The following is a 27,809-nucleotide window of genomic DNA, read 5'->3' as shown; positions in this document are numbered from 1 at the left end:
GTCCCATTTTACCCTCATTTTTCCTTCCTCTTTTCATTTTTATTGTTTGGAATATTCTCTTCTGTCTAAGAGACGTTTCTCTTTGGTGTACTTCCATTCTGTCATTCCTGAACCCGCTGTATCTTCATTGTCGCAGCAGCATTCAATGGCGCACCCCTACAGCGGAGCAGCGGCAGGTGGAGGAACAGGAGGGAACGCCCCCCTTCCGACATTATCCGACCCCCCGAATATTTTCTACTCTTCCATCCCAGAGCGCCCCATTTCCTTCTCGCCTCCTCCCACAGGCCCTCCCAAGGCTTATAACACCCAACGTCGCAAGAGCACCTCCATACTTGAAGCTCACACCCGCCATTTTCAACCGGCGTACCCCCGATATGGGAGCAACCTGCACCCCATGGAGGGTGCGGACACGCCGTCGTTTTTCATGCTCAATCCCGCTTTCACCGCGACCGCTCCGAGACTCGGAGTCGGCGAACATTCGCAGTCGGAAGCTGCGTTTTACGGGTACAAGGCGGAACAGGAGGAAGTGGTGAGGAGACTGAGTTTAAACCAAGCGGCTTTACTGGATCACTACGAGGCCATGGCGTACGGCGGGTACCCAATGGCCGCCCACCAGCTCGGGATTTTCAATTTGCATCATCAGAGGGCTTTGGGCTACGATTCGGTTCCTCCACCGGGATTCTTGCATTCTCACATCATGCAAAGACTAAGTCCCGTCCCACCGCCAGGACCACCCATGAGTCAAGCCGCCGGTTGCCCTGTTTCTTGTCCATCAGCGCCACAAGTCATCGCCGATGCGCCGCCACAGTCGCCCGGGAGTGTTTTTGATTACCATTTAGCCGCCGCGGCGGCCGCCGCCGCCAGTGACCCGAGTCTCCTGGCCTCCAGACTCTACCGAGCCCGACGGAGCTCCATAGATCTCCCGCTGGATGACAACACCCCGACAGGGTCAAGCGGTTCGGGTTCGTACCTTCGACTCCAGCCGGTCACTGAAGAAATGTGTTCATATATTAGCCCGGAGCTACCGTTACCGCCAGGAAGTCTCCTCCTCCATCACGCCAGAAGCCCAGAACCCTCCAGCGACTCTCTCCCATCCTCGGATACCGGCGAATTCCAGTCGCCACCTCCCTCGTCGCGCCATTTCGACCCATCGGCCGCTCGCTCCATCCCGCAGTCGTCCTCGACCGATTTGACCGAAAGCCAAGCGCATCCGCCTTCCAAGCAGAGTTATCTCCCGCCTTCCCCTGCCGCTGAGCAAGGCGTATCGGCCCGCCACGGAGGGGTGGTTCCCTACCATGAGTCTTTGCTGGCTATGCAGGCCAATAACGCCGTACTGGTACTAAATTTTTAAAAATGTTCTAAAAATCCAAAGCCATGGGTCTGATTGCATTACTGCATTATCATTCCTTATTTATTTGCTGGTAAATTTCCGCTATTCAAAATACACATGATCGCTTGATGAATATCATCACGCAAACGAGCGATACTGTAATCGGACCCATGAGCGATTCATATTGTATCCGGTACCCTAAAAACAACCAGCATTCCTCATCCCATAGCAAAATTGTGAATTTAACCCCTACCCGCCCTCACTTCCTGTCATTTGGACGCAACAGGGCACGTCTCATTTCACATTTGAAATCCCTGACGCTGCTCAAAATAACTACAGGTAACATCCGACTTACGACAGACTCGACTTACGACCACCCGTACTTACAATCGACCGTGTGATGGCACCAGAGGGGGGGAGTTTGCGAGTCATTTAGCCTCTGAGTCTGTATTCAACATTTTGGATGTATTTCGACTTACGACCGTTTGGTCGGAACGGAACTCGGTCGTAAGTCGGATGTTACCTGTAATTGGAGTTCATCTGAGACTTGCCCTGTTGCGCCAGCTTCGTAAGGCCTCACCTTTTAGTTTATTTTATTTATTGTAGTACTCGTAGTATTTATCTGTGTGTTTGTACAGGTATGCCATGTATACTTGAATACTGTGCAAATCCAAAGTCGCTCGCCTCAGTATTCCTCGACCGCCATTAGGTCAAAATCAAATGGCTTGTATTTACTTGCTCCAAAGGCCAGAAAGGTGCAAGACTTTGGCGATTTGTACGAACAAACACACCGAAAACATACATATTATATTGATATGTTTAAATATATATTTCAATGTGCATAGATTATTTTTATGTGTATTTATTGTTTGTTTTTTATTATTATTTTATTTTATGTATTTTTTTTTCTTTTCTTGTTTCTCAAAGGGTTACAACTGCAACTTATCGGAAAACCTTTAGAAAGCTGCTAGGATCATTTTGCTGTTGTTTGTGGCTTTTTTTCCATGACCTTTGACCCCTGTTTTAGCCGTCGCATCGCAACTATACTTGTTTCAGCTCCGCTCTTGACAAGTACAAACGTTGCACGCAGCCTTCTAAGGGTGGTTTATGGTCTAATACACCCAATTTTAGTGTGATTTTGATTTTTGAGACATGAAGTGTAAGAAACCGGGCAATTGTATTAGGCTGTACTTCTGTAACATGCACTTATTACAACCGCTGTTCATTTCCAACCCGCATGAGAGCGAAACCCCGCATAACGAGCCTAACCCCCCAGTGTCCACATGATGTGTGTGCTTTGGTTCGATCCCCCTCGTCGTGCCCCGGCGATCTGTCCGTGCGCATGCGTGCATACACAAGAACAAAAAGTAGACCGTTTTAGAGGTAGCTTGCGTTTGCACGCATGTGTTTCCGCACCGGGAATCCACCCGCAAATTAATTTTTTTTAAAATTTGCCAACTCTTAGGTATCAACGCCCCAGCCCACCCCCGGTTCACCACTGTTAGGCCCGCAATCGGCCCCCCAAGGGACCCCCCAGAAGGTAAAAAAAAATAACATCCGACTTTCTGTTTTCCATTTACATTGCTGGAATTCATCTCTCCAGGTGACGGCATCCATCCAGTCGGGGGTGTCGTCATCTCAGAGCCCCACCCACAGTTCCACACAGGTACCTCCCCCTATGCCACATATCGACTAGATTGACATCTCACACGCTCCTCACTTCAGTTCGCTTTTCTGCTTTTTTTTCTCTGCACTCATTGGCATGACCCCCGACCCCCCCCCTCCCATTTTGGGTTTCTCTTTCAATCTCTCGTGCTCAGTCATGTGACCTGAGCCCATCTCCCGCTATGTTTTTTTTCCCCCGGCGAGCACTCCTTCAGGTAACCTCGGCAATCCCGTGCGTGCATTCCTCCCCTTTTCCACCGCATTCCCTCAATCCACCTCCTTTTCCCCGACTCACCTTTCCTTTTCTGTCTCCTCTTCCCGCCTCCTTCACGTCAGCCCGGCCCGAGCGCCACCGCCGCCTGTCCCGCGTCCACGGCGAGCCGCGCTCCTTCTCCTTTGCCGTCCCCTCCCGTTACCGTGCCGACAGCGGCCGTGGCCTCCCCTCCCTGCTCTCTGCTGCTTCCTGTTCCCCCTGTCCCCGCACACGTGTCCCCGTCATTGGCTACCATGGTGCCAATCATCAGTGTAGTCCCCGCCCCGCCCGATACTGCTACAGAAGCCCCTCCCCAGGTACTTGGCTGTGGAAGAACGAAAAAAATATCCCTGCTCCCTCAGGTTCCGAGTAGAACCCAAAATGTTAATCTCGCAAGTGTGTTTATTGATTTATTTTTTGTATTTTGACTCTTGTTTTCATTTCAGTCTGTGTCTCAACCATCGGACCTGTCTCACTTCCAGCTACAGGCACCCCTCACCCAAGCCTCCGTAGAAAGGTAAAAATAAGCACATTATCTTGATCAAAATAGCATACAGGAGTGGTCCATTGATGAAAAGGATTCTTCTTCTGTCATGTGTACTTCTTTGAAGGTGTCAGATGTTTCGCTCCTCGTCCGAGAAGCTTCGTCAGTGAACTAAAGTTGTGCTGGTAGCTGTGGCCCTTATACAGTATATATCCCTAATGTCCAGAGGTGGCGGTGCCAGACCAATAGTGGACTACTCCCTCAAGCTACTCTGATGACTTATTTTGTCCTGTCTGATTATGTTCTATGACTGGCCCTGATTGCCCTGTTTGCTCTGGTATCACCTCATCAGCGTGACCACTGCTCCCTCCCAATCATAGAGCAGGTATTTACCAAAGCAGGGCTCGAAGGACTGACACCTCTGGACATTTGGGATATATACAGGTAACATCCCACATACGACCGGCTCGACTTACGTCCACCCGTACTTACGACCACGACCTCCAGACCCTATTTTTAAAATTTTTATTCTACGCCTGGCACCGCAACACGCTAGCAGGCAGGCAACGCGTACAACAATTTGGGCCAGCCAGCTCGCACAACAAGCGACCGTGTGATGGCACCAGAGGGGGGAGTTTGCGAGTCATTTAGGGCCAGAGCTACCAGCATAACTTTAGTTCGCTGACGAAGCTTTTCGGATGATCTTCAAAGAAGTCGGCTAAAGACACCTTTTTATAGAATTGTGCGCTACTTTTGTAATAAATATTTTTCCAACTATTTCAGTGGCTACTCTGAGGCGTCAGGCCTTAGCGACGGCAACGACGGAGGCGGAGGAGGCCGTCACGAAGGTCGCTCCGCCAAACGCCACCAGAGACGTTCGGTTCGGAGCCGCTCACGACACGAGAAGTTCTCCAAAGCCAAACTTAACGTCCTAAATGTAAATTTGAAAAATCATTCAAAACACTTCTTGCGTTAGCATCTTTTATATATATTTGTTGTCCATGTGATATCCAGATATCCAACCGCGGAGATCGAGTCGCCGAGTGTCAGCTGGAAACTCACAACCGGAAGATGGTCACCTTCAGGTTTGACTTGGACGGAGACAACCCGGAAGAGATCGCGCAGATCATGGTGAGGCGTCAGTGCATGCTTTTAACATCCCCATAAGATCACTTTAAAGTCGCTCTCGTGGTCTCCAGATCCAAAGCGAGTTCATCCTCGAGAGCGAGAGGGACTCGTTCATCGAGCAGGTTCGCGAGGTGATCCAGAACGCCGACGAAAAAGGTCTGGAGAGGGACTCCAGCGGCCAGGTGAGGTCATCACGCAGTCCCGTCGCCACACCCCCTTTGTTAAATCGCATTTAATTGATTTCCAGATGACTGGTCATGTGACAGAGCAGAATCTGACCATCTCGGTCCCTATGCCAGGTGATCATCATCAATACGAAATGGACATTTGTGACTTTTTCAATACATAAACCAACTGTGTTTGTTTAGACACCCCCCCAAGCCCCACGGGACAAGTGGTCCATTCGGCGGGTCGCAAATTCATCGTCAGCCCCGTACCCGAGGCCAGGGTCAAGGAACCGAGCCTGCCTTCCCCTCCATTATCTTCCACTGTCGATCCCAGTGAGCAATCTATGTGACCAATATTGATTTAATCAATGCATGAATTCTTCATCATCCGAGTTGAACTCGTGTAATTTTTTTTGGGGGGGGGGCAGTTCCAACTCTAGGTTTGAGCTTGTCCAAATCGGCGGGATCTGTCAGTTTAGAGCAGGCCTTCTTGGAGCTGCGACAGAATAAAACCCAGTTGGATCCGGGTCCGAGCACCGCCCCGGCCTGCATGCGCTCCACCCATCCCCCATCGTCCACTCCCGTGACGGAAGCTAATCCTTCCACATCTAACCAGGATGCGTCCGATGCGTCCCCCAGTTGTCCCACCTCCACTTTGATGAATCACTCGCAGACCCTCACGTCCACTTCCACTTGCATCCCGTCCGTTTTACCCCTCACCAGCGCCTCCTCGGTGACCTCCTCCGCCCTCCCGGCTAGCGAAGCCCCGCTGGTCCATTGCCTGGTGTCTCCCACGTCACCTTCTTCATCCACCTCTTCCTTCTTCGTCCCGGCAACCGCCTCCCCAGTTCCGCCATCGTCCTCCTCCAATGGTTCTTCGGTGCAGCCCACCCTGGTGCATTCGCAGCCGCAGATCGCCACGCAACCTGGGCAGACGCACGCACACTGCGGGGAATGTGACTCAAGGTGGGGTTTTTTTCGGGGGAACGGCAAGGAGAAAATTATTTGATGACCTCTCCCCCTCCACCAGATGTGATGCCTCCATGGAGTGCCAAAGCAAACCAGATGACATCCAAGCTCTCGAGAAAAAGCTCCGTTCGCTCTTCATGGACCTCGGTGGAGGATCGGTCTCCTCCCAGGGGGACCCTGCGCCATCGGACGCGACCTCCGCAGCATCAGCGGGGGGTTCCTCCTCCCCTTTGGGCACCTCTACCGCTTCTATTGGCTCCGGCCAGGCCGCCAGTCCTACGCCACCTCCCACAACCCTGGCGCTGGGGTCACCCACCACCGTGCAGGGCCCAAGCACACTTAGCTCCACTCCTGCAGCTTCTGGTATGTTTTTTAAAATGACCGTCCTTACACGTGCAATTCAATAATGTAACTTCCTTCCTTGTAACCCTCCTTGCCCTTCCAAGTTAACTCTGTGACCACCTTTGGCCAGACTACTCCATCCAAAACGTCTTTATCCAGAGTACCGGTGAGTCCTCCAATGGCTGTTATCAATTATAGAGCGAAATCTTGTGTTGGAAGTACTTTGGATGTACTTTCATGCACTGCACGTTTTTTTTCAGTAGAGGTAACATCCGACTTATGACCGAGTTCCGTTCCGACCAAACGGTCGTAAGTCAAAATGGTCGTAAGTCGAAATCCATTCAAAATGTTGAATAGAGACTCTTGAGGCTAAATGAATCGCAAACTTCCCCCTCTGGTGCCATCACACAGTCCATTGCTGTACGAGCATGAGATGCTGGCTGGCCGAAATTGTTGTACCTGTCTGCTAGCGCGTTGCGGTGCCAGGCGTATAATTAAAATTTCATATTATCAGCACGATGGGGTAGAGCAGCTGAAAGCTGAAAGCTGCTCTACCCCCAAACCCTGGAACTCACTTCCTCCCAACATTCGTAACATCAATTCTCTTCCCACCTTTAAATCCCATCTCAAACTCACCTTTATAAAATGGCATTTTTCTGTGTAGCTCTATATCGTTTCTATTTATAATTGTATTTTATTTATTGTATTCTATTTAGAATTGTATTTTATATATTATTGTACCTATGCTTGTCTCTGACTGTAAAGTGTCCTTGAGAGCTTTGAAAGGCACTTGAAATAAAATGTATTATTATAAAATTTTAAAAATAGGGTCTGGAGGTCATGGTTGTAAGTGCGTGTGGTCGTAAGTCGAGTTTGTCGTAATTCGGATGTTACCTGTATATTTTTTTAATCAGAAAAAAAACACACGATTATATTAAAGATGTCTTCAGTGTAGTGCAGATCATTCCACTCACTGTAAACCACAGTATATGGAGACGGTAATTCGGTGAAAAGTAGTATTTTTGCAGAGGATAAAGAATATATGCATGTGACTATTATCTATTAACATGTTTTGCTCCATTTTTTTTGTTTGTTTTTTTTTTATAAAAATTGGAGACTGTCGCTGACATGGAGATTTTGGCTCACAAACCAGAGACCAAAAACTGGTCTTGAAAATATGCTAAATTATTCTCGAATCAGAGTCGGATTGAAAGTAACGACGCCATTTAATACTTTTCAATCAACGTCATCGTGTATTAACATATTTTCCTTTTCTCACGACTCACCTCGCATGATATTTCATTGACTTTTTTTTCTCCCCCGCCCCACCACCACATCCCCCCCTTGCAAATCGCTCCCACTTTTCCTGTCCGGGATTAGGCCGGTTCTCCTCAGTCTCACTCAGGTGTTGTTTTTCTGTTTGTTTGTTTTTTGCTACCACTCAAAATCTTACTCTGCTTTTACTAACGACGATTTGTTTTATAACGAGGAATGCCAAGCGAATTTTTGAATAATTGTGAGGGTTGTCTAAAAATAGAACAACTAGAAGCAGCATTTTTTTTTTTTCAAAATAAAAGCTAGGCTAATTGGAATATTAGACTAGATCTTCGTCAACGTTCGTCAATCACAATCAAAAGTTGTTTTTTCTTCTTGCCTCGCTGTAGTCACAGCAGCCTTTGGAGGACCTGGATGCTCAACTGAGACGGGCGCTTAGCCCCGAGAATGTCCCGGTGAGCACACCAGCACAAATACCCAAATGAAAACAACAACATTTTACCCACATGCTAATAAAAATTTGTGTGTCACGTGTTCACTTCAGGCTTCTCAAGGTCCCGTTCATCCATTAGGACAATCAAGTACGTTATCGTGACTTGCTTTTTTCCGGGTGTTCTGTCACTAATATCTCATCACCCGGATGTGCCGTTGAACTTTCAGCGTCCTTCTCTCCGGAGGAAGACAACTTCTCACCCGCTGCGAAAAGTGGAATCAAACTCGGGAGATTTCAGGTTTGTAATTGCATATTCTGCTTTTTGATTTGTAGCTTTTATTTCACAATCGTCGCTATGTTCACGAAGGTCTCACTGACGACTGAGGAGACACCAAAACAGCGTCCGGTGTGCACGGAATCGTCCTCCACGACATCTTCTTCATCGTCCTCCGGCACGTCCTCGTCGTCCTGTTCTGGTCTCTCCAGCCCGGAGAACACGCTACACAAGGGCTCCTCGCTGCGAGTGGAAGATGTGGTGGATGGACTGCCCGGAAAAAATGGATCTCGACGCCCTTCCCATTCCACGTCCCCATCGCCAAAACCCGCCAACACCATCGGACGCTTCCAGGTATGAATTTTTTATTTCTTAATAATAATAATACATTTCTTTTACTCAACCCCAAAGTGACTCAAATAGATAGAAAGCTAGCTAGCTAATGGATAGCAAATAAATAGCTAATAGATAGACAGCTAATAGCTAGCTAGCTAATGGAGAGCTAATAAAGAGTGAGTAGATAGCCAACAGCTAGACATCTTACAGCCAGTCAGCTATACAGCTAATAGCTAGCCAGCTAGCTAATGGATAGCAAATAATTGAATATGATAACCTCTATCATATTCTAAATTCCACCATTTTGTTTTACATCCAGGTCACCACCAATTCAGAAGCCAAAGTCGGACGTTTCTCCGTCAGTCCGGCCCGAGTACGGAACGCCGAGCCGAGTCCGCCGCCGCCGAACGGACCCGCCGACCCCGACGCCGTAACCCCGCCCTCTCTGAACAACAACAACTCCTTCAACAACTCCTACGTGAGCAGCGACAACGACTCGGAGTGGGAGGACGAAGACTTCAAGCGGGAGATCAACCGCCTTCGTGAAAAGTGAGAGCGGCGCCATTGATGGAGCCACGCGTCGCCGTTACTCATCTTCTACTTCTTCTCATCCCGCCAGACACTTGAGTGAAATTCAAGCCCTCCACCTGCGCCAAAAGGAGGAAATCGACGGTTTGTTCACCAGGCTTGGGAAGGTAAACAACACCCGAAACGAACTGAACGACTTTGAGCTTTTTTTTAATATCTTTGCTCTGGGGAAAAATGGCGGCGCAGGTTCCTCCACCCGCTGTCCTTCCTCCGGTTGTCACCTTGGCTGGCAGACGTCGGCGACCCACCAAAAGCAAATCCGCCAAATCATCCAGAACCGGTTCCTCGCTTAGTAGCGGGAGTCCGCTTCATCCTGGTGAGCGTATTTGCGATTAAATATGAAGAAAAAAAATTACATTACAAGGTGAAATAAAAGAAACTGAAATAACGCGAACGCCATTTTGTGTCAAATGTCAGAACACGTGCCACAGTTTCTTCAGCCGTCATCTGTACTTCTTTGACCTTATAGCGGCGACCTATCAAAGCAGAAGACTGGCACCGACACTTCTATCCATTCGGGATATATATAAAGTTACCAGCACAACTTTAGTTTGCTGACGAAGCTTTTCGGACTCCCGTAAAACTGAGAGCTTTACACAGCCGTATCAGATGTTCTATTAGGCTTTTGGAACCCGTTGTCATTCCTCACGCTTTAGCTAATGCTATTTAACAGTTTAAATTAATTTGTATTTTTTTTTTTAGAAAGCAAAATAGATTTAGCTAGCTATTAGCTATATAGCTATGTATGTGGCTATCTAGCTAGCTAGCTGTTGGCTATCTATTAGCTATCTATTAGGTGGCTAGCTAGCTTTCTATCTATTTACTTCCGTGTTGAGTGAACGCTGGCGCGTGTAGCTTTCTATCTATTCAGCTATCTATTAGCTATATCACTATCTAGGTGGCTATCTATCTAGCTAGCTATCTGTCGGCTATCCATTATCTATCTACGAGCTGGCTAGCTAGCTTTCTATCTATTTACTTCCATGATGAGTGAACGCTGGCGCGTGTGGCTGCCCCTGCTCTCCCACAGAAAAACTTATCCTGGGACTGTAAAGTGACCTTGAGAATTTTTAAAGGCGCTTATAAATGAAATGTATTATAATTATTATTAGAAAGTGAAAGAAAAATAACTGAATGTTGCAAATTTCCGAATTGTGGCTCCCAAAGTTGAACTTTGCGCTTCGTTGGACGATGAGAAAGTCTCTGGAAAATTCGTTATGGTCCAACTAAGGCTAAGTCAAGCTGTTCATTCAAGCTTTTGTTGTTGGCAGCAAAAGCCTACTAAATCTTATTTTCGCTCAATAGGATGTATTTCACAAAATGGCAGGTGTGTAACTCGCCCACCCTCTTTCCAGGCAGCACCCCGTCGACCCAAAGCGCCGCCACGGCGGGACGATTAGCGGATCCGGGCGACGGCGAGCGTCCCCTCAAAGCGGCTCCCTCCGACGACATCCCATGCTCGGATTACCCCAGCTCGACGGCGCTCTCAGCGCCCGGCTTGTGCGGGAGCAACTCAGGTGGGTTGGAGACAAACCAAGACCTGATCCGCCGGTCCCCCTTTTTACTCCGTTTTCACTTTTTGCTCACTTTTCCTCACTGTCTTCTCTGCGCCATTTTTGTTGCACTCTCCCACGTCATCGCCACCACCCGCCCTCCCCGTTTCTTCATCTCCTCACTCAGGCTCCGTAAAGGTCACGCGAGGTTCCGAACGTTTGACCTTGAAGCCCGGCGGCAGGAGGACGCGCTTTCTCAGTACGCCCTGCTTGGCTCTTTGTGTGTAACGCTTTTCCTATACGTCGGATTCTCTCCTGGCGCCATAAGTCCAGACCCATATAACTTAGGAATTAACGTTTTTTTCTGATGAAAGAAGAGAGTCTAAGGTTTGTTCTAGCTTCCGCTGTTGTTAAAGTGCTATATAAATCAATATGTATTGTAACGTATTTGGTACACCTCCCCCATTTCAAGCTCAGATAACTCCAGACCCATATAACTTAGGAATTAACGTTTTTTTTCTGATGTAAGAAAAGAGTATAAGGTTTTTAACGCTGAATTGAATGTTGATGTCGTCCTAAAACTCAATATTCTGTGGATCCTGGAATTTGAGTTATAATGACAAAAACCCTGGCACTGGAGTGGACACATTTTTGCACGTCGTCTTGCAGTGAATGAGTTAAATCAATTTTTAGTAATAACATTCTTTTATTCTCCGTTTGCCGTTATTGTCGGGCTTTTTCCGTCACGCCGTGTATCTAAAATGTCGTTCTGGTTTCCCCTTTTCTCCCAATTTCCTTCCATTTTTTTTTCATTCTGGGTGCCGCGCAGGGAAGATGGTGAAAAAAGTCTGCCCCTGCAACCAGCTATGTCGTAACTATCTCTTTCTTCTTCGTTCTTTTTTATTTTATTTTTCCTTTTGCTTTCCATTCATCTTTCTTTCCATTCAGTCATGACCCCGCCCCCTTCCCCCTCATTACATATGCGTGCACTTGCAAAAATAACATCCACATTGCTTTCTTTTCCTAATCCTAAAAAAAGTCCTTCTGAGTGACCCAGAAGCTCGTCTTGTCGTTTTATCACAGGGACCAACAGCGTCAATTCAGTGAGTGGCTCCGCCCCTTTGGGGGGCTCCCAGTGTCTCAACATATCGGCCCCTCATCAGCGTAAAGGGACGTTCACCGATGATCTCCATAAACTGGTGGACAACTGGGCTAGAGACCTTTCACAGGTCTTTTTTTTGTGTGTCTCACAACAAAACAGAAAATAATGCTACTGTGAACTAAGTTGAGGTTTTGTGTTCACTCCCAGGGTAAGAAGACCACCAAACACCTGCAGCAAACCTCGGTACCAGGACATGGATATGAGGTACACGACGCGATGATCAAAAAATACATCTCATATGATTTAGTGGACCACTCCTATACGACTGAGAGCTTTACCAAGACGTATCAGATGTTCTAGTAGGCTTTCGGAAACCGTTGTCAGTCCTCACACTTGAGCTAAACGCTATTTAACAGTTTAAATCTTTATTTTCATGTTTAATTTTTTTGATTAGAAAGCTAAATAGATTTAGCTATCTATTATCTATATATATAGCTATCTAGGTGGATAGCTATCTAGCTAGCTATCTGTTTGCTATCTATTAGCTATCTACTAGCTGGCTAGCTAACTTACTATCTATTCAGCTATCTATTAGCTACATCGATATCTAGGTGGGTATCTATCTAGCTAGCTATCTGTTGGCTATCCCTTGATTTATTTAACTATCTAGCTATTTGCTATCTAGCTGATTGGCTGGCTATCTTTCTAGCTATCGAGGAACTATATAGCTATCTAGCTGGCTATCTATTTGCTATATAGCTATCTATTGGCTATCTAGCTAGATTTCTATCTATTTGAGTTACTTCGGGGTTGAGTTAACGCCCGCGCGTGTGGCTGCCGCTGCTCTCCCACAGGAGAACGTATCCTGTGACTGTAAAGTGACCTTGAGAGTTTTGAAAGGCGCTTATAAAGGAAATTATTATTATTATTATTAAATTATATAATTATATAATATTATTATTATGATAATTATTATTATTAGAAAGCGAAAGAAAAATAACTGAATGTTGCAAATTTCCGAATTGTGGCTCCAAAGTTCAACTATGCGCTTCGTTGGTCTATGAAAAAGTCTCTATCAAATTCGATATGGTCCAACTAAGGCTAAGTCAAGCTGAAAAACTCTCCGCTAACGACCCCGAAATGTCTTTATGGGTGCGACAGTCCGCCAACCTGGGCAGGAAGTTCTCCGCCCCGAGCCAGCTGTGCCCGAGCAGCAGCGCCTCATCCGCCAACCCGACTCCCTCTCTGGGCTCCCGCAAGGGTTCACTATGCCAACCCCCGGCCTCCCCGACGCCCCCCCACTTCATCCCGTACGTACCCGCCCCGGCCTACGCCGCGCCGTGGTCCGGCCCCGCCCACGGCGGACCGCTGCTGGTCAGCGCCTCCCAGCCTCACGGCCCTTACGCCGCCTCGACGGGGGGCGGCGGACAGATCGCTCCGGGGTCCCTGCGCGCACTCGTGAACAAGTCGGTTAGCAACCCGGGGGGACCCAACATGAGGACCACGTAGGGTTTAGCCCGATTTTAGGGTTTAGCTCCTGCAATCGAGGAAAAGGAAGTTTGCCAAAGAGGTTGGAGCACACACACACACTTGGGAGAAACAGGGGTGTGGGGGGGCATGTGCAATGTGTGAATACAAAAAAATTAACATTAAAAGGGTCACTCTTAGCGTTCACAAGGATCCAAATAGTAACGCAATCGGTAGCCCCGCCCCCTACTGCAATAAAACAAAAAAACATCGGAAAAAAGTGACTTTCAGAACAAAATATTGTATAGGTTTTTTGTGTAAAGATTCCATTTTCGTGTGATATGTATTAAAAAACAACACTGTGATTGTTATTTTGTGTTAGGAGTCATAACAACAATCTTTTTTGGGTGGGGGGAGCGGAGTCTATTTGCCTTAATCGATAACAATTCAGCCGCCATTACACCTCCAAATATGGAATGCTAGCTACTTTTTTTTTCTCCCACAGTACTTACATCTGACACTTTAACCCCCCCCCCCCCCCCCACCTCGTATCGCCCTGTTAGATGAATGTGAATGTACAAAAAACCCGAGTTTGAATTCGCTTTCTAGTGCCTTGCTTCACTCGCTCGCCCCCTCAAACACTGGAGAACGAGGATCGCGCGTAAACGTTTGACGGACATGTTTTGTGATTCGGTTATATGCTACGACTTTAACTCGATGCGCCGTTACTCACTTCGACATGCCCTTCATGGTCATGTACGGTGATTATAAAAAGTCTACACACCCGTATTTTAATTTGAAAGTGCCTCAGATTCATTTCAAATAACCTTTTTTCAGTTGTGCGATCACATTTTTTTAAATAAAGTGATACCTCGGTTTACGAAGACCTTGGCTTACGAACTTTTCGGTTTACGAATGTTAAATTTATGACAATTTTACCCTGGCATCCAAACTATTTTTCGGGTTACACACGGAACTGCCACAATGAGTGGTGATTGGTTCGCAAACGAGCCCGTTCTCCTAACAAGGAAATGGAAGCGGACTTTGTCCTCTATTCCCCGCCCCCAGTCTTAAAGCCGCACGTGATTGGACAAGAACACAATTGTTTTATGGGTACCTCGGAACAGATTATTCTCATTTTAATGGTTTCCTATGGGAAATAAAGTTTTGGGATACATACTTTTCGCCTTACACACTCTAGGGACCAATTAAGTTTGTAAGCCAAGGTATGGTTAAATGACACATTGATGGTAAAATCGTGCTTCTTCATGACAAAACTAAACAAAAAAGGGGCGTGTCTACTTTGCATCAAGACCGTTTTGATCCTATTTTATCATAAATGTGAAATTAATTAACAAATATTAGCCCCACCCTCTTTTGAGTCAACCGCAAATCAGTTGTAATCACTTCTTACGTTCATTAGCGACTGTTGGACGTGACTGTGAAGTTATTCCGGAGGACTTGAACTGTGACATGGCTTGTTAGCATTGTGAATGTTCTGTGACTGGTGTAGCATTAGCATTGAGCTCATCGATGAAAAGGTTTCTTCAGCTGTCATCTGTACTTCTTTGAAGGTGTCGGACGTTTTTGCTTATTATCCAAGAAGCTTTGTCAGCAATATATAGGGCCAAAACTACCAGTAAGACTTTAGTTTGCTGACGAAGCTTCTTGGATAAAAAGCAAAACGTCCGACACCTTTAAAAAAAGTACAGATGACGGCTGAAGAAACCTTTTCATCGATGGACAACTCCTGTACGACTGAGAGCTTACACAGACGTACTGAGCTCATCGTTAGATGTTCAATCATGAACATAGAAACGTTTTATTCCCATTCGCCGATGTTCCCGTGTTGATTTGAACAAAAGAAATGCTCACTTGTTTTATCTGCTGTTTGAATGTATGTAGCAGCAGCGAACGCAGTGGTTTTCTTTTCTCTCTATTTGATAAAAAATCAATAAAATGGTTGGTGTCCCCAGCAGCCTTTAACACAGTATGTTTTGCACTAAATAGAAGCGTGTTCAATGTTAATATTAAAACAGATTACAATATCATTTGTTACTTTATTTCTAATAAATACAAGTTGATGAACCACTTGTACGGTCTATCTTTTTCCTGTGCGTTCTACTGCCGTTGGATCGTCAGAATATTAAATTAAATGTTCTTTCTCTTTATCTCACAGAAGGTGAAATACGGGTTAAGTGTGCAATGGTATTTGTGTGTGCGTTTGTATTTAATTATTAGAAATAAGTTATGTTTTGGCTCCAAACTAGTTTTTGACCATGGTAGTTGCAGTACCGTTTTTGTCCACAGCACGGCAGCAAAACACGTAATGATTAATGCGTGTATTTGTATCCATGTATATGTTTATTTAATAATGAGAAATGAGTGTTGTATTTTGGCCTCGAAACAGTTTTTGACCAGCCTAGTTGCAGTACCATTTTTGTCCACAGCACGGCAGCAAAACAGTGATGAATATATTGTAATAATAATAATAATAATAATAATAATAATAATAATAATAATACATTAATAAGCGCCTTTCAAAACTCTCAAGAACACTTATTACTGTGTGTGTGTGTGTGTGTGTGTGTGTGTGTGTGTGTGTGTGTGTGTGTGTGTGTGTGTGTGTGTGTGTGTGTGTGTGTGTGTTTTAAATTATGAGAAATAAGTTGTGTTTTGGCTCCAGTTTTTTGAATATGGCAGTTGCAGTACCCTTTTTGTCCACAGCACGGCAGCAAAACAAGTGAGTAATGTAATTGTATAGTATTACGGTGTGTGTATGTGTATATTTATTTAATAATGAGAAATAAGTGTTGTATTTTGTGCTCAAAACACCGTTTTTGATCATTGCAGTTGCAGTACTTTTTATGTCCACAGCACGGCAGTAAAACAAGATATGCATATATTGTATTTTGGTGTCTGTGTATGTGTTTGTGTATCTTTATTTAATACGTAATGAGAAATTGGTGTTGTGTATCTGTATTTAATTAATAAGGAGAAATGAATGCTGTATTTTGCAGTACCGTTGTTGTCCACAAGACGGCAGCAAAACAATTTATGAATACGTTGTACTGTATTTCAGTAGAAAATATTTTGTTTATATTCCACATTGGAATGAACATAATAAAATGTCACTGTGTTATGGTTCAGAATAGTATTTTTTGAAGTTACACGTCAACGCTCACGTGGTATATTTTGAAAAGTGTTCTGACCTCAGTTCACAGTACTCATCTAAAAATACTTTTACAAAGTCTTGCATTGTTAATTCGACCTAGATTTTTCTATCATATTTTCTCTCTCTTATTTTATCAGTTGATTCGCCTTAAAGGGGCAGTTCCACCACGGAACACTATCTTATATTGTATGCATAATTTTAATACGCTTTTATTCAATACAGATGTTTGTGAAGATTGTGCCGTGAAGTGAACACAGCAACTGGTGAGTGTCCTTCACACACCCGCATACTCTCAAGTTTTTGTTTTGTGTACAAGTACTGCGTTTGTTTACAGGTCCGGTTTTTTTTACACCCACTTTAACACATCCGGGCCATATCATGAGGGAATCCGGTGAAAGTGTACGGGTGCGGTTGTTTGATGGTTACATGCACTTTTGACACTCCGTTCACCCTTAAACGATAGACTTGGCTACTAGTGAGTAGTTATTTATAAAATTGTTTTATTTAATCCATATCTTTTGCTTCATAATACTGCGTGTCTATTTTCCTAACACATATGATATGCCATTGCAGCGAAGCCATGCCCACCAGAAAACGTTTCCAGGGTAACCACCCTCACTTCCAGGTCCGCTCATGTACTCACCGGCCCCTCCCTCCCTCCTTGTCACGCACGCGCACGCATTGACGGCAGTACTTTTTGATGGAAGGAAAATCTCATGGCGTTTAGAAGCAATTCAACGGGATTTGTTGGTTGAAAAACAACAAAAAGCGAAGATTTATGAGGAAGTAAGTGTTTCGGCAACGAGATTGTGTTAAAATAATGCTAGGGGTCGTGGAATTGTATTTATTTCTACGTGCAGGTGATGCAGTTCAGTTAACAATTAACTTTTATGCATTTTTTTTTAACCACAATGCTTTTCCAAATTGTTTTTTTGTTATTGAAGTGGGATCATAATGCTACTAACAGGCCCTTGTTTGTTTATTAGGTCATATAAAGTGTATTTTTAACTAAATCTGTGCAATGCATTTATTGTTGTGTTATTTTTAATCTTGTAAAACATATAATAATCTATGCATACCTATATACGTTCGATATATCTATTATATACATCTTATTTTACTCCTCTGTGATTTCTACTATCTTTGTGACTGCTTTATTTCCTGTATATGATAGTTGTCCATGTTAAGTGCTTTGTTAAAGCGCGATATAAATCAATATGTATTGTATTGTATTGTATTGTATTGTATTGTATTGAATATAGAAATGCATATCTATATGTTAGGTTTGTGCTATTTTGGAAAAATATACATTTTATAAATTTATATTTGTCTATATATGTATATAATTAATGTATTTATAACAATGGCTACATTTCATAAGCATAAAACTAAGTAATTATAAGGCTTAGTGCTATTCAGTTGGCTATCTATTTGCTATCTGTTAGCTAGCTCGCTAGCTTTCTATCTATTTGAGTTACTTCTGGGTTGAGTGAATGCTGCCGCATGTGGCTGCCGCTGCTCACCTGCAAAAAAAACTGAAAGGCGCTTATAAATGATATGTATTATTATTATTATTATTATTCAGTACATGTTAGCGGCTAGCTGACATACTTTGTCTTCACGTGTTCAGATGCAACCTGGTTGGCCACTGTGGTTTTTGTCTTCCCTGAGGCACCCCTGACTCAAAACATGGAACGTGAGGGCTCGTTTAGAAGGTAAGAACTATGTTGACATGATTTTCACACTAACTTAACCGATCCAGGTTGTGCAGGTGCGCCATTGTTTTGAGCTATAAGGGTGAAAAACAAATCCAAATTCACTGCGTCCTTGTTTGTACATTCCTCAGTGACCTCATCGCTGCTTTCATTCATGAAAAAAAATACCCATCATCCTCTTTTGTTTACTAATTAGACCCCACAAATTCCCCCCTCAAAGGAAACAGGTCCGAGCATTAATTTTGGGCTAACACGGCAAGTGTACTATCTCGCTATCAGTCAAGCGATGACCGATACGTTTGTTTTGATCCAAAACAGCTTATTTCGCTATCCAGAGGAGCGAGAAAGAGGACATTTGTGTTACTTTGAAATTCTTCCCCTGCATCTTGGCTGCACTTGATCCTCAAAGGCTTCCTTTGTCGGGCAAGGCACAAAAAGCTCACATGGCTGCTGACCGCCTGTTAAAGGGAAAGTGGCCAGGCGGATGCGGAGAAGGGGAGTGGGGGTCATTCCATCTACTGCATACAATTCTAAAGACATGTAAAAAAAAAACATTTTAAGGACAACCGACGTCTCTGGACAAGATGTGTCCATAACTTGTAAAATGTCTTCAAATGACTTCTACTGAGCGTATTTTACAAAGATTCCACTGCATATAGTCGCTATATTTTACGTTTTAAGACTGGCGCTGAATATTCTGGAAGTCTCGTTTTTGAGTTGGTGACGAGTCCGTACGTGACGTCACTGAAGGAATGCCCCTGACCGAAAAAAGGACACATTGTAGCAGTCCATCTATCACGTCAATGCATTTTGCTGAATTTGTTTGCTCTGAAAACTTAGGGTTGCACCAAAAAAAGGCAGAAGAGGGCGACAAAGCTCTGTGTAAGGAATTAATCAGCCTGTGGAAACGGGCTGATTTTTTTTCAAAGCTCAATTTTCTATCCGTATCCATACCTATCATCCATTTGTCTTTTTCATCCTTTCTGGATGGCGAGGAGCCTCCACAACCGGTTGAAGCTAGCCAGCGGCTCGTCCTCCAGCTTGACAGACATCTCGCCATCGGGAGGAGGAGCCGAGAAGGTGACGCTGGTCGACGAGGGTACGAAGGACAAGGGGACCCAACAGAGGAGAGCGGGGGCCAACGCCACCTGGAACAGGTCAAGTGGATTTCTTTCTGTGTTCTTGACTGGCTTGCTTGGGAAAAAGATGGTTGGCGCGCTGCGTCGATGAGAAAAGGCCATCTATGTTCTCCCCCTCTGGCTCTTTTTATCACTCCATTTTCCCCCCATCTCTTTTCTTCTGCTCTCTTTTATTGTCAATCTTAAGACGCAAGATAGGCGAGCCTGATTTAGCAACATAACTACAAAGCCACAAATAAAAATACAACAATAAAAATATATTAAAATGTATAAAAATATATACAAATATATAAGAATATATATATAATATATATATATATATATAATAAAATAAAAGCTCATTTATAATTCATGTTATCTCTTCAGCATCCACAACGCAGTGATCTCAGTGTTCCAGAGGAAGGATTTAGGAGAAAATGAGCTCTTCACTTTGAACGAAGGTGTCAGGTGTGCTGTTTTATTTTATTAAATTGTATTTATTTATTTATTTATTGCCATGATTGAGTGTGGTTGTGGGTGTTTATTTATTTATTAATGACGAATCAGTGATGTGTTTTTATCTCTAAACACTGTTTTTGACCATCCCAGTTGCAGTACCTTTGTTGTCCACATGACGGCAGCAAAACAAGTGATGAATACATTGTATTTGTGGGAATGTATGTGTGTGTGTGTGGGTTCTCGTTTTTTTTTTTACCTGGTGGGGACTTAAAGCTGACTGCATGCAGACCGGTAGAGACTCATTTATCCGTGGAGACAACATTTTAGATGCCATGTTTGAAATAGGTGCAGTTCCCACACATAGTCCCTACCATACTATAAAAACGGGTATGTGTGTGTGTGTGTGTGTGTGTGTGTGTGTGTGTGTGTGTGTGTGTGTGTGTGTGTGTGTGTGTGTGTGTGTGTGTGTGTGTGTGTGTGTGTGTGTCACATTACATACTCATGACTACACCCTAAAGTGAAAATATCCGTAAAAAGTTGTATGTGTCCACTTTTTACAGGCAGCTGCTAAAGACCGAGCTAGGCTCATTTTTCACAGAATACCTCCAAAATCAGCTGCTTACAAAAGGCATGGTGATACTACGTGACAAGATTCGCTTTTACGAAGGTAAAACATTACCCCGACAACAGTCGCATACTCCTTCCCCCCCCCCTCCATACTCCAGTTTTCGATTAACTTGCTTTATTACTTCACGACACATTTATCTCGGCGCGATGGGGTGAAAGTAATAATTGACTCAAGGGACTTAATGTCATGGAGATAGCTGTGACGTTGATTTTGTTGTGGAAAACAGCTTAGAATTTTTTTTTGGGTGTTAAAAATCTGCAGTGATGATATTTTGTCGGCCATGACAGGTCAGAAGCTACTGGACTCGCTAGCTGACACCTGGGACTTTTTCTTCTGCGATGTTCTGTCCATGCTGCAGGCCATTTTCTGTCCAGTGCAGGTCAGCACTGGCACATTCTTGACAAATTTGACTCCTGCAACTGTATAATTGATTTCACAAAAATCTGGCATTTGAACAGGGGTGTGTTGACTTTTTCTACCCGTCAGGGAAAAGAGCCATCGGTACGTCAGCTGGCTTTACTGCACTTCCGGAATATCATCGCCCTCAACCTGAAACTGGACGAAGCTCTGTCGCGACCACGAGCTCGGGTGCCGCCCACCATCGTACAGATGCTGCTCATTCTTCAGGTCAACACACACACACACACACACACACACGCTTGATAAACACAATCTGTGGCGTAAGAGCAGCCTCACAGGAAGTCATCTCGGCGTGAGCGAGGTCGTCTTCCCATGACCTCTGAGGTGGCTTGAGTAAACATTGGAGAAGCGCACTTTAGTCTGAACAATCAGTGTCAAAATCAACATCAAACTAAAGATATAAATATATAATTATATTATATAAAATAATAAAATAATATATACGCAAATAAAATATAAAATATATATAATATATAAATAATAATATATAATAACAAATATATATAATTTTTATATTTATATATTTGATATATGATGTATCATAATTTTATATATTATAATTATATATGTATATATTATTATTTATATATTATACAATATGTATTTTATTATTATTTTTATTATGTATATATTATAAAATATGTATATAATATAGAAATAATAATATATAAATATATAATTATAATATATAAAATAATATCCACGCAAATAAAATGTACAATATATATATAATATATAAATAATAATATATAATATATAAAAATATATATATAATTTTTATATTTATATGTTATAATGTTATATATTATATATTTAGATCTTATTATTTATATATGATATATATTTTATATATATTTAAATATATATATATTTATATATTTATTTTTATTGTTGTACCTATGCTTGAAATAAAATGTATTATTATTATTATTATTATTATTATTAAAAAAAAAAGACAATTTGAGGTTGTTTTGTTTTCTGCAGGGTGTCCACGAATCCAAAGGTGTCACAAATGACTACTTGCGTCTGGAGGGTCTCATCCGAAAGGTGGTCTCACCTTACCTCGGAACCCATGGGTTATATTCCCGAGACGCTTCCTCCAATCAGCACTGTTCTTCTTGCGTGTTAGGTATGTGAAACACCTTTTAAAAAAATCGTTAAAAAAATAATATCCATAAAGTTGTTTACCATTAGCAGAGGATCGTCTGCAACGATTGTCCAAATCGGGGAACCCCCCCGCAGTCAAGAACCAAGTGGTACGTTCCAAGAGCTACAACGTTCCCATCTTGAGCCCCGTGGCGGAATACGAGACGGATTCGTCGGCGGGAGGCGGAGTCGGCATCCGACGTCACTCCGTGTCGGAGATGACGTCCTGCGTGGAGGACAGCGCCGCTGTGGGAGAGAGCAGTGGTGTCCATTCAGGTTAGGATGACACATCTGGGTGACACTTGATTGGGACTCATTGAGTCTTCTCGACAGGTACCCCCGACAGTCCTGGAATTCTAGCTAGTTCCAATCCCAGCCCGGAGTCCAGTCCGGAGATGAATCATGACTCCGCCCCCGATGGCATTTTTCTGGATTTCTCGCAAGCTCATTCTGGAGGTGCAACATGAAGTCTCAGGAGACAAAATGTTGGCCGACAGGTGACTTGAAAACTTTTTTTTTTTCGATCATTTTCAAAAAATATTGCATTTTTTAAATAATAATAATAATAATAATACATTTGATTTATAAGCGCCTTTCAAAACTCTCAAGGTCACTTTATAGTCACAGGATAAGTTTTTCTGTGGGTGAGCAGCTTCAGCCACATGTGCCAGCGTTCACTCAACCCGGAATAACTCAGAGAGAAAGCTAGCTAGCTGATAACTAATAGCCACCTAGCCAATAGATGGCCAGCTAGCCAATAGATAGCCAGCTATATGACCAGCTAGCCAATAGATAGCCAGCTAGCTCGCCAGCTAGCCAATAGATGGCCAGCTAGCCAATAGATAAATCATTGCTAAACCTCATAGATAGCTATTAACTACCTAGCAAGCTGACTGGATAGCTAATAGATAGCCAGATAGCTGGCCAGATCGCTGATAGATAGCCAGCTAGCTAGCGAGCTTATAGATAGGTAATAGATAGTCAGCTAACTAACCAGCTAGCTAATAGACAGCTAGGTAGCTGGATAGATAGCTAATAGATATCCAGCTAGATAGCTAATATATAGCTAATAGATAGCCAGCAGACTACCTTGCTAGCTAATAGATAAATCATTGCTAAACCTCATTGCGATCATGCTAATTTAACCCAACATGAACAAAGCCAATCCATTTGTATTATTATTTGCCAATTGTTGGTCATCAATTGGAGGTCAAGACTTAGCTCCTTTCATCTAATTAAAGTAATCGGTATTGATTATTGTCTTTTATCCGCATTGTCAGGCAGACGTGAATTAATTTATTAGCCACTATGCTTATTTATTAGCTATCTATTAGCTATATAGCTAGCTAGCTATCTAACTTATCCCATGACTGTAAAGTGACCTTGAGAGTTTTAAAAGGCGCTTATAGATTAAATGTATTATTATTATTACCTATCTATTAGCTAGCTAGCTAACTTTCTGTCTATTTCAGTTTTTTCCAGGTTGAGTGAACGCTGGCGCGTGTGGCTGCCGCTGCTCACCCACAGAAAAACTTATCCTGTGACTGTAAAGTGACCTTGAGAGTTTTGAAAGGCGCTTATAAATCAAATGTATTATTATTATTATTATTATTATTATTATCATTATTGATGAACATCTTTTGTTTTTTTCCTCCCCTTAATCAAAAGCTGCACTGCACTGCCCTCCGGTGGTCATTTCTATACCTGCACATCTCCCCATTCATACAAATGACGGACCAGAAATCGTTTATTTGACACCTAAAGCATAAAAATGACATTCAAACCCAAATATAATCACATTTTGCATTCAGAAATAATTTTAAAAAGCAGCAGTGATTAAATAAATCGCATAAAACTTTCAACTTGTCATGTCCAGGCTGCAACAACCGAAGATATATGTTTTAAAATGTTTTGACATCCATTTTTTGCTGCCGCTAAACATCAATCAGTGATCAGCGGTGGACGTGAAGCGACGAGATTCCCCGTGCTGCAAAGTGAAGAAGGATTCCCGTTCCAGGCCTTTTTCTTCCAGCGCTTTCCGGAGATGGCGCGGCGGATCCAAATAATGCTGAGTGGACAAAAAAAAATGACTTCAGAACAGGTTTGCTTTGAAATATGGCACCTGTCGCAATGTTACTTTTATCGTTAACTCATTCACTGCCATTCCCGGATTTGTGGTTGCATGCTAGGGTGCTGATAAAGCGCTGGTCAGACCTCTGGCAATGTTTTTTTTTTTTTTTTTTTTTTTCCCCCCGGGGCCAGTATTTGACTTTTGTTCATGTTAGCGCTTTGTTACAGCTTCAGCTGTTGTCAAATCAATATGTATGTGCAGGTAACATCCAACTTACGACCGAGTTCCGTTCCGACCAAACGGTCGTAAGTCAAAAATGGTCGTAAGTCGAAATACCATTCAAAATGTTGAATAGAGACTCTGAGGCTAAATTGGATTGGATTGGAGTGGCCGCAAGTCGAGCTGGTCGTAAATCGGATGTGACCTGTATTGTATTGTGTACATCTGCCCCCATTTCGATCTCAGATAACTCCAGAGCCATATGACTTAGGAATTAACTTATTTTTTCTGATGAAAAAAGATAGCCTAAGGTTTTTAACGCTAATTTCAATATTTATGTAGTCCTAAAACTCAATGTTCTGGTGGTCCTGGAATTTGAGTGACAATGACAAAAACCCTGGCACTGGAGTGGACACATTATCTGGCAGTCAATGAGTTAAGTACAAAAATACCGGGGGACGGGTTCCGTTATGTATATATAACGGCATTACCTCATAAGCTAAAGCAAAGGTTCCCCAGTGGATAGCTAATGAGCGCTTAGCCTGAAGGTCCATGTGGATCCGAACCGCCTCCTCGGGGTCCACGTGCTGCCCTTTCATCACGTCCCTGCAAAAACCCGAGCGGATTTGAATCTAGCTCGAAAACGCTAGCGGAGGTGGCGGAGGTAGCGGAGCTAGCGGAGCGAACGGAGAGGCGATCACCTTGGCAGGTACGCCCCGATGGGGATCGCCGCCAGGTCAAAAGGACCGAAACGTCGCCCGATCTCCTTGAAGACCGAGCAGTAGCCGGTGTCGCCGGCAAAGAAGAAGCGGTGGTTTGGCCCTAAAATGGTCCAGCTGGCCCATAACGACTGAAAAATGGGAACGACATTAGTTGAAGTCAAGTGAAAAGATGAGCTCAAAGTACCTTGTTTGTGTCCAACGCAGTGCGTCTGCTCCAGTGCTGGCATGGCGTGCACACGAAGGTGACGTTGTCGCGGCTCGGAACGCAGTTCTTCTCGCACCAGTCCAGCTCCATCACGGTCTTGCAGCCCGCCCTGGACATCCAGTCCTTCAAGCCCAGGGGCACAAACCTACGGGCCACGGCCATGTTCAATACCGGTCAGTAATTACCGTATTTTTCAAGTTTCATTATATTATTATGTCATAACAGAGTGATTACATAAAAAAAAAAGAATTCTGTAAAGTGTCGGAATAAAAAGTAAACCACGCCTACCAGTGTAGCTTTGCACCGAAGCGCACGTTGAGGCTAGCCACCGTCCCTGCGTCTAAGTGGTCGTAGTGGTTGTGACTGATAACCACGGCGTCAATCCGAGGCAACTGTAAAAATAAAGAAACCCCGCAAATATGACGCGCTGGTTATATAAAAAAAAAAGTTGGACAGTTTGTCGCAGCTTGGAATTGAAGCGGATTTACGTGGGACAGGAGATGTGAGGCAATGTGTCGCGGCTTGGAATTGAAGCGGATTTACATGGGAGAGGAGATGTGAGGTAATGTGTCGTGGCTTGGAATTGAAGCGGATTTACGTGGGACAGGAGATGTGAGACCATCTGGCGCCGCTTGGAATTGAAGCGGATTTACGCGGGAGAGGAGATGTGAGACTATCTCTGTAGCGGCTTGGATTTGAAGCGGATTTTTCTCAAACCGAATTTTTTTTCACCTGTTGTACGCTACAAGGGGGACCTCGGTAGCGTTTGGGGCCCACGAATTGGCTCGCCGACGCCCTCTGGCTGAAAATGGGATCGGTCAGAACGTTCAACCCGTCAATTTCCACCAAAACTGACGCGTGGCCAAGCCAGGTGACCCTGAGACCTGCACCAGAGGGGGACGGGTCCGGGTTCCTGACAAAGTATGGCTCCATTACCGGCAACGCACTGTCAAGAGCCTGTAAAAATAAATATGGGGTCAAGGGGAGAGGAGCTTTTCTCAAATAAGATGCGGTGACCGGGATACCGTACCTCTTGACTCGTCGGGATGCTGCTGTTGTTCACGTCCAGGAAAAAGAAGCGGAGCAGCCGGGAATAGGAGGGGAACTGCCATGTGGACCACGGGTTAGTAAAGCGGCCATATTTGTCACGACATGACCGTGTCACCGCCCCCTATTGCAAAAAATAATAATAATTTTGACATTGTCTCATTTATCGTTATGTGAACTATTGATGACCTCCAAGTCTTCTCGCTCCTCTTGGGCTCCTCTGTTTGAAGATGACGGCTGTTCCATTGGCTCACCTCCACACCTGGCAAGCATACAGGTTTACTTTCAAACTATTTTTTTTTCTCAAAATTGAAGTTAAATGAATGAAAAGTGAAAAGCTAAGCAGGATGTTGTGGAAAGCAGGAAGTGCATGCTAATTCAACGTAGATGTTTACTTTGAGGACAATCGGACGTAAAGATATTTTAAGTGTTTTCCAACATTGATTGGTGGTCCGTTCAGTTTGATGGCAGGCATCCTCTTTTACTGCTGGTGCGTTCACTATCCGAGTGTATTTTTGAGCGTCTTGCTGATATGACACCCCGGAATGGACCAATCTGTTTTAGTTTATAAACACATCACACGCGTTATCATTCTTGTACAACCGGTATCGTGTTTGTGGTGACCTTTATAGATTGAAATGCAGCGTTTCGAAAGATGGAGGGCATTAATTAGCATGCATTTCAATGAGGCTTACGCCAATCTCTACTTTAGTAATGAGCTCAAACAACATTCCTTTCCGTATAACACGAAAGAGATAGTAAAGTGTCGTACATCTTACCTGAACGTGAAGGCAACAGCTAGCAAGTAAACAGTAGCACGACCGTGCTAGCGAGCTTCGCCGCAGCTATCGGCGCGTTAATAATCTAATTGAAGCTTTTATATGAAAAAATTTAGGTGTATATAGAGAAAAATACAGTGGAAGATATCACGCAATCGTAGTCTTGATTTGAGTCGAGTGAATGCGGAAAGTGAGGCATTGGTCGGTGCAGCGGATGGGTGACGCCACATGTGACGTCACATATGTCACATGACGAATTTCTACCAATCAGGAAATTCGATGACTGAATTGAGGATAAAACATTGAAATATTTCTATAAAATTGATTTCGATCAAAATAAAATGGAATTATCTGTACATATTCTTGAATTAATTTACAGAAAGCGTTATGCATGAATTTAAAATGCTGTATTTGGGGTGGAGGTAATTTTAGCCGTGTGTTTAATTCTACAATCTTATTTTTTTGTCTTAAAAGAAGAAAGAGTTCATCTCCACCGTGAGAGATTTGGGTCAATGGGGGAGGAGAAACACACCACAGCTGTTCCCGCACGGCTGGTGTGTACATTTCCGCGTGAGAGTGCGCGTGGTCCTTTAAGTGTTATTAATCTAAGCTCCCCCTCTGCACTTTCTGCAGCATTACTGCTTTGTGCTTCGCTGTCTATTATTTGTCGCAGATGTTAGACCCATTTGCGTAATACCTGTCTCTTAAATGTGTGTATTTTACAATTAAATTGTGCTTGTTTTGTTTGGATTGGACTGTTTTTGCAGTAAAATAATACTACTAGTACTAATACGAATAC

At 43.7% G+C, this 27,809-nt stretch overlaps 4 protein-coding genes across 13 annotated transcripts in view; 3 read left to right on the top strand and 1 right to left on the bottom strand.

The window, feature by feature from the left end:
* wnk1b (WNK lysine deficient protein kinase 1b) overlaps positions 1-15,281 on the top strand; it is a 43,527-nt gene extending 28,246 nt beyond the window's left edge. For 2 of the 5 annotated variants that reach the window (XM_088988780.1, XM_088988778.1), the window contains 27 exons: positions 140-1,336; positions 2,796-2,870; positions 2,934-2,996; positions 3,151-3,210; positions 3,332-3,565; positions 3,695-3,765; positions 4,516-4,669; positions 4,747-4,863; positions 4,932-5,042; positions 5,108-5,159; positions 5,229-5,360; positions 5,456-5,993; positions 6,058-6,359; positions 6,443-6,504; positions 8,003-8,068; positions 8,158-8,194; positions 8,274-8,344; positions 8,414-8,674; positions 8,976-9,205; positions 9,276-9,351; positions 9,431-9,560; positions 10,600-10,761; positions 10,925-10,996; positions 11,567-11,608; positions 11,821-11,966; positions 12,047-12,103; positions 13,001-15,281. In XM_088988780.1, coding sequence (XP_088844906.1) covers positions 140-1,336; positions 2,796-2,870; positions 2,934-2,996; positions 3,151-3,210; positions 3,332-3,565; positions 3,695-3,765; positions 4,516-4,669; positions 4,747-4,863; positions 4,932-5,042; positions 5,108-5,159; positions 5,229-5,360; positions 5,456-5,993; positions 6,058-6,359; positions 6,443-6,504; positions 8,003-8,068; positions 8,158-8,194; positions 8,274-8,344; positions 8,414-8,674; positions 8,976-9,205; positions 9,276-9,351; positions 9,431-9,560; positions 10,600-10,761; positions 10,925-10,996; positions 11,567-11,608; positions 11,821-11,966; positions 12,047-12,103; positions 13,001-13,348 — 4,866 coding nt within the window. In that variant the 3' untranslated portion in view covers positions 13,349-15,281. Of the gene's footprint in view, positions 1-136; positions 1,337-2,795; positions 2,871-2,933; positions 2,997-3,150; positions 3,211-3,331; positions 3,566-3,694; positions 3,766-4,515; positions 4,670-4,746; positions 4,864-4,931; positions 5,043-5,107; positions 5,160-5,228; positions 5,361-5,455; positions 5,994-6,057; positions 6,360-6,442; positions 6,505-8,002; positions 8,069-8,157; positions 8,195-8,273; positions 8,345-8,413; positions 8,675-8,975; positions 9,206-9,275; positions 9,352-9,430; positions 9,561-10,599; positions 10,762-10,924; positions 10,997-11,566; positions 11,609-11,820; positions 11,967-12,046; positions 12,104-13,000 lie in introns of all 5 variants that reach the window. The other 3 variants (XM_088988779.1, XM_088988782.1, XM_088988781.1) reach the window with 3 other exon arrangements.
* Positions 15,282-16,403: 1,122 nt separating this feature from the next.
* On the top strand, positions 16,404-23,866 carry LOC148881598 (proline-rich protein 5-like). 4 transcript variants are annotated; one of them, XM_088988792.1, is made up of 14 exons: positions 16,407-16,744; positions 16,816-16,956; positions 17,055-17,267; positions 18,112-18,196; positions 19,037-19,078; positions 19,195-19,353; positions 19,702-19,782; positions 20,334-20,440; positions 20,689-20,780; positions 20,888-21,028; positions 21,806-21,950; positions 22,016-22,243; positions 22,301-22,464; positions 23,844-23,866. In XM_088988792.1, exons 4-13 carry the CDS (start codon positions 18,171-18,173, stop codon positions 22,432-22,434), a joined length of 1,155 nt encoding a protein of 384 aa, XP_088844918.1. In that variant the 5' UTR covers positions 16,407-16,744; positions 16,816-16,956; positions 17,055-17,267; positions 18,112-18,170; the 3' UTR covers positions 22,435-22,464; positions 23,844-23,866. The 4 variants fall into 4 exon arrangements, with proteins under 4 accessions (XP_088844919.1, XP_088844918.1, XP_088844917.1 ...); XM_088988791.1 differs by lacking the exon at positions 23,844-23,866 and adding an exon at positions 23,636-23,751; XM_088988790.1 differs by lacking the exon at positions 23,844-23,866 and adding an exon at positions 23,440-23,577 and having other exon boundaries at positions 16,408-16,744.
* Positions 23,702-27,077, bottom strand: napepld (N-acyl phosphatidylethanolamine phospholipase D). 2 transcript variants are annotated; one of them, XM_088988795.1, is made up of 9 exons: positions 27,011-27,077; positions 26,421-26,493; positions 26,215-26,355; positions 25,917-26,141; positions 25,473-25,576; positions 25,164-25,329; positions 24,959-25,107; positions 24,749-24,863; positions 23,702-24,035 (listed from the first exon to the last, which is right to left on the bottom strand). In XM_088988795.1, exons 2-9 carry the CDS (start codon positions 26,475-26,477, stop codon positions 23,913-23,915), a joined length of 1,080 nt encoding a protein of 359 aa, XP_088844921.1. In that variant the 5' UTR covers positions 26,478-26,493; positions 27,011-27,077; the 3' UTR covers positions 23,702-23,912. The 2 variants fall into 2 exon arrangements, with proteins under 2 accessions (XP_088844921.1, XP_088844920.1); XM_088988794.1 differs by lacking the exon at positions 27,011-27,077 and having other exon boundaries at positions 26,421-26,542.
* The window catches only part of cacna2d4a (calcium voltage-gated channel auxiliary subunit alpha2delta 4a), a 30,846-nt gene continuing 29,290 nt past the window's right edge, over positions 26,254-27,809 (top strand). For both annotated transcript variants that reach the window (XM_088988784.1, XM_088988783.1), the window contains exons 1-2: positions 26,254-26,307; positions 26,428-26,508. The gene's annotated coding sequence lies outside the window, so the exon portion shown is untranslated. The remainder of the gene's footprint in view (positions 26,308-26,427; positions 26,509-27,809) is intronic.

The sequence above is a fragment of the Hippocampus bargibanti genome, linkage group LG22 (genome assembly GCF_051943395.1).
Source record: "Hippocampus bargibanti isolate YZ-2025 linkage group LG22, ASM5194339v1, whole genome shotgun sequence".
Lineage (NCBI taxonomy): Eukaryota > Metazoa > Chordata > Actinopteri > Syngnathiformes > Syngnathidae > Hippocampus > Hippocampus bargibanti.
The sequence above is the reverse complement of the archived record's forward strand: the minus strand, read 5'-3'. Positions and strand labels throughout refer to the sequence as shown.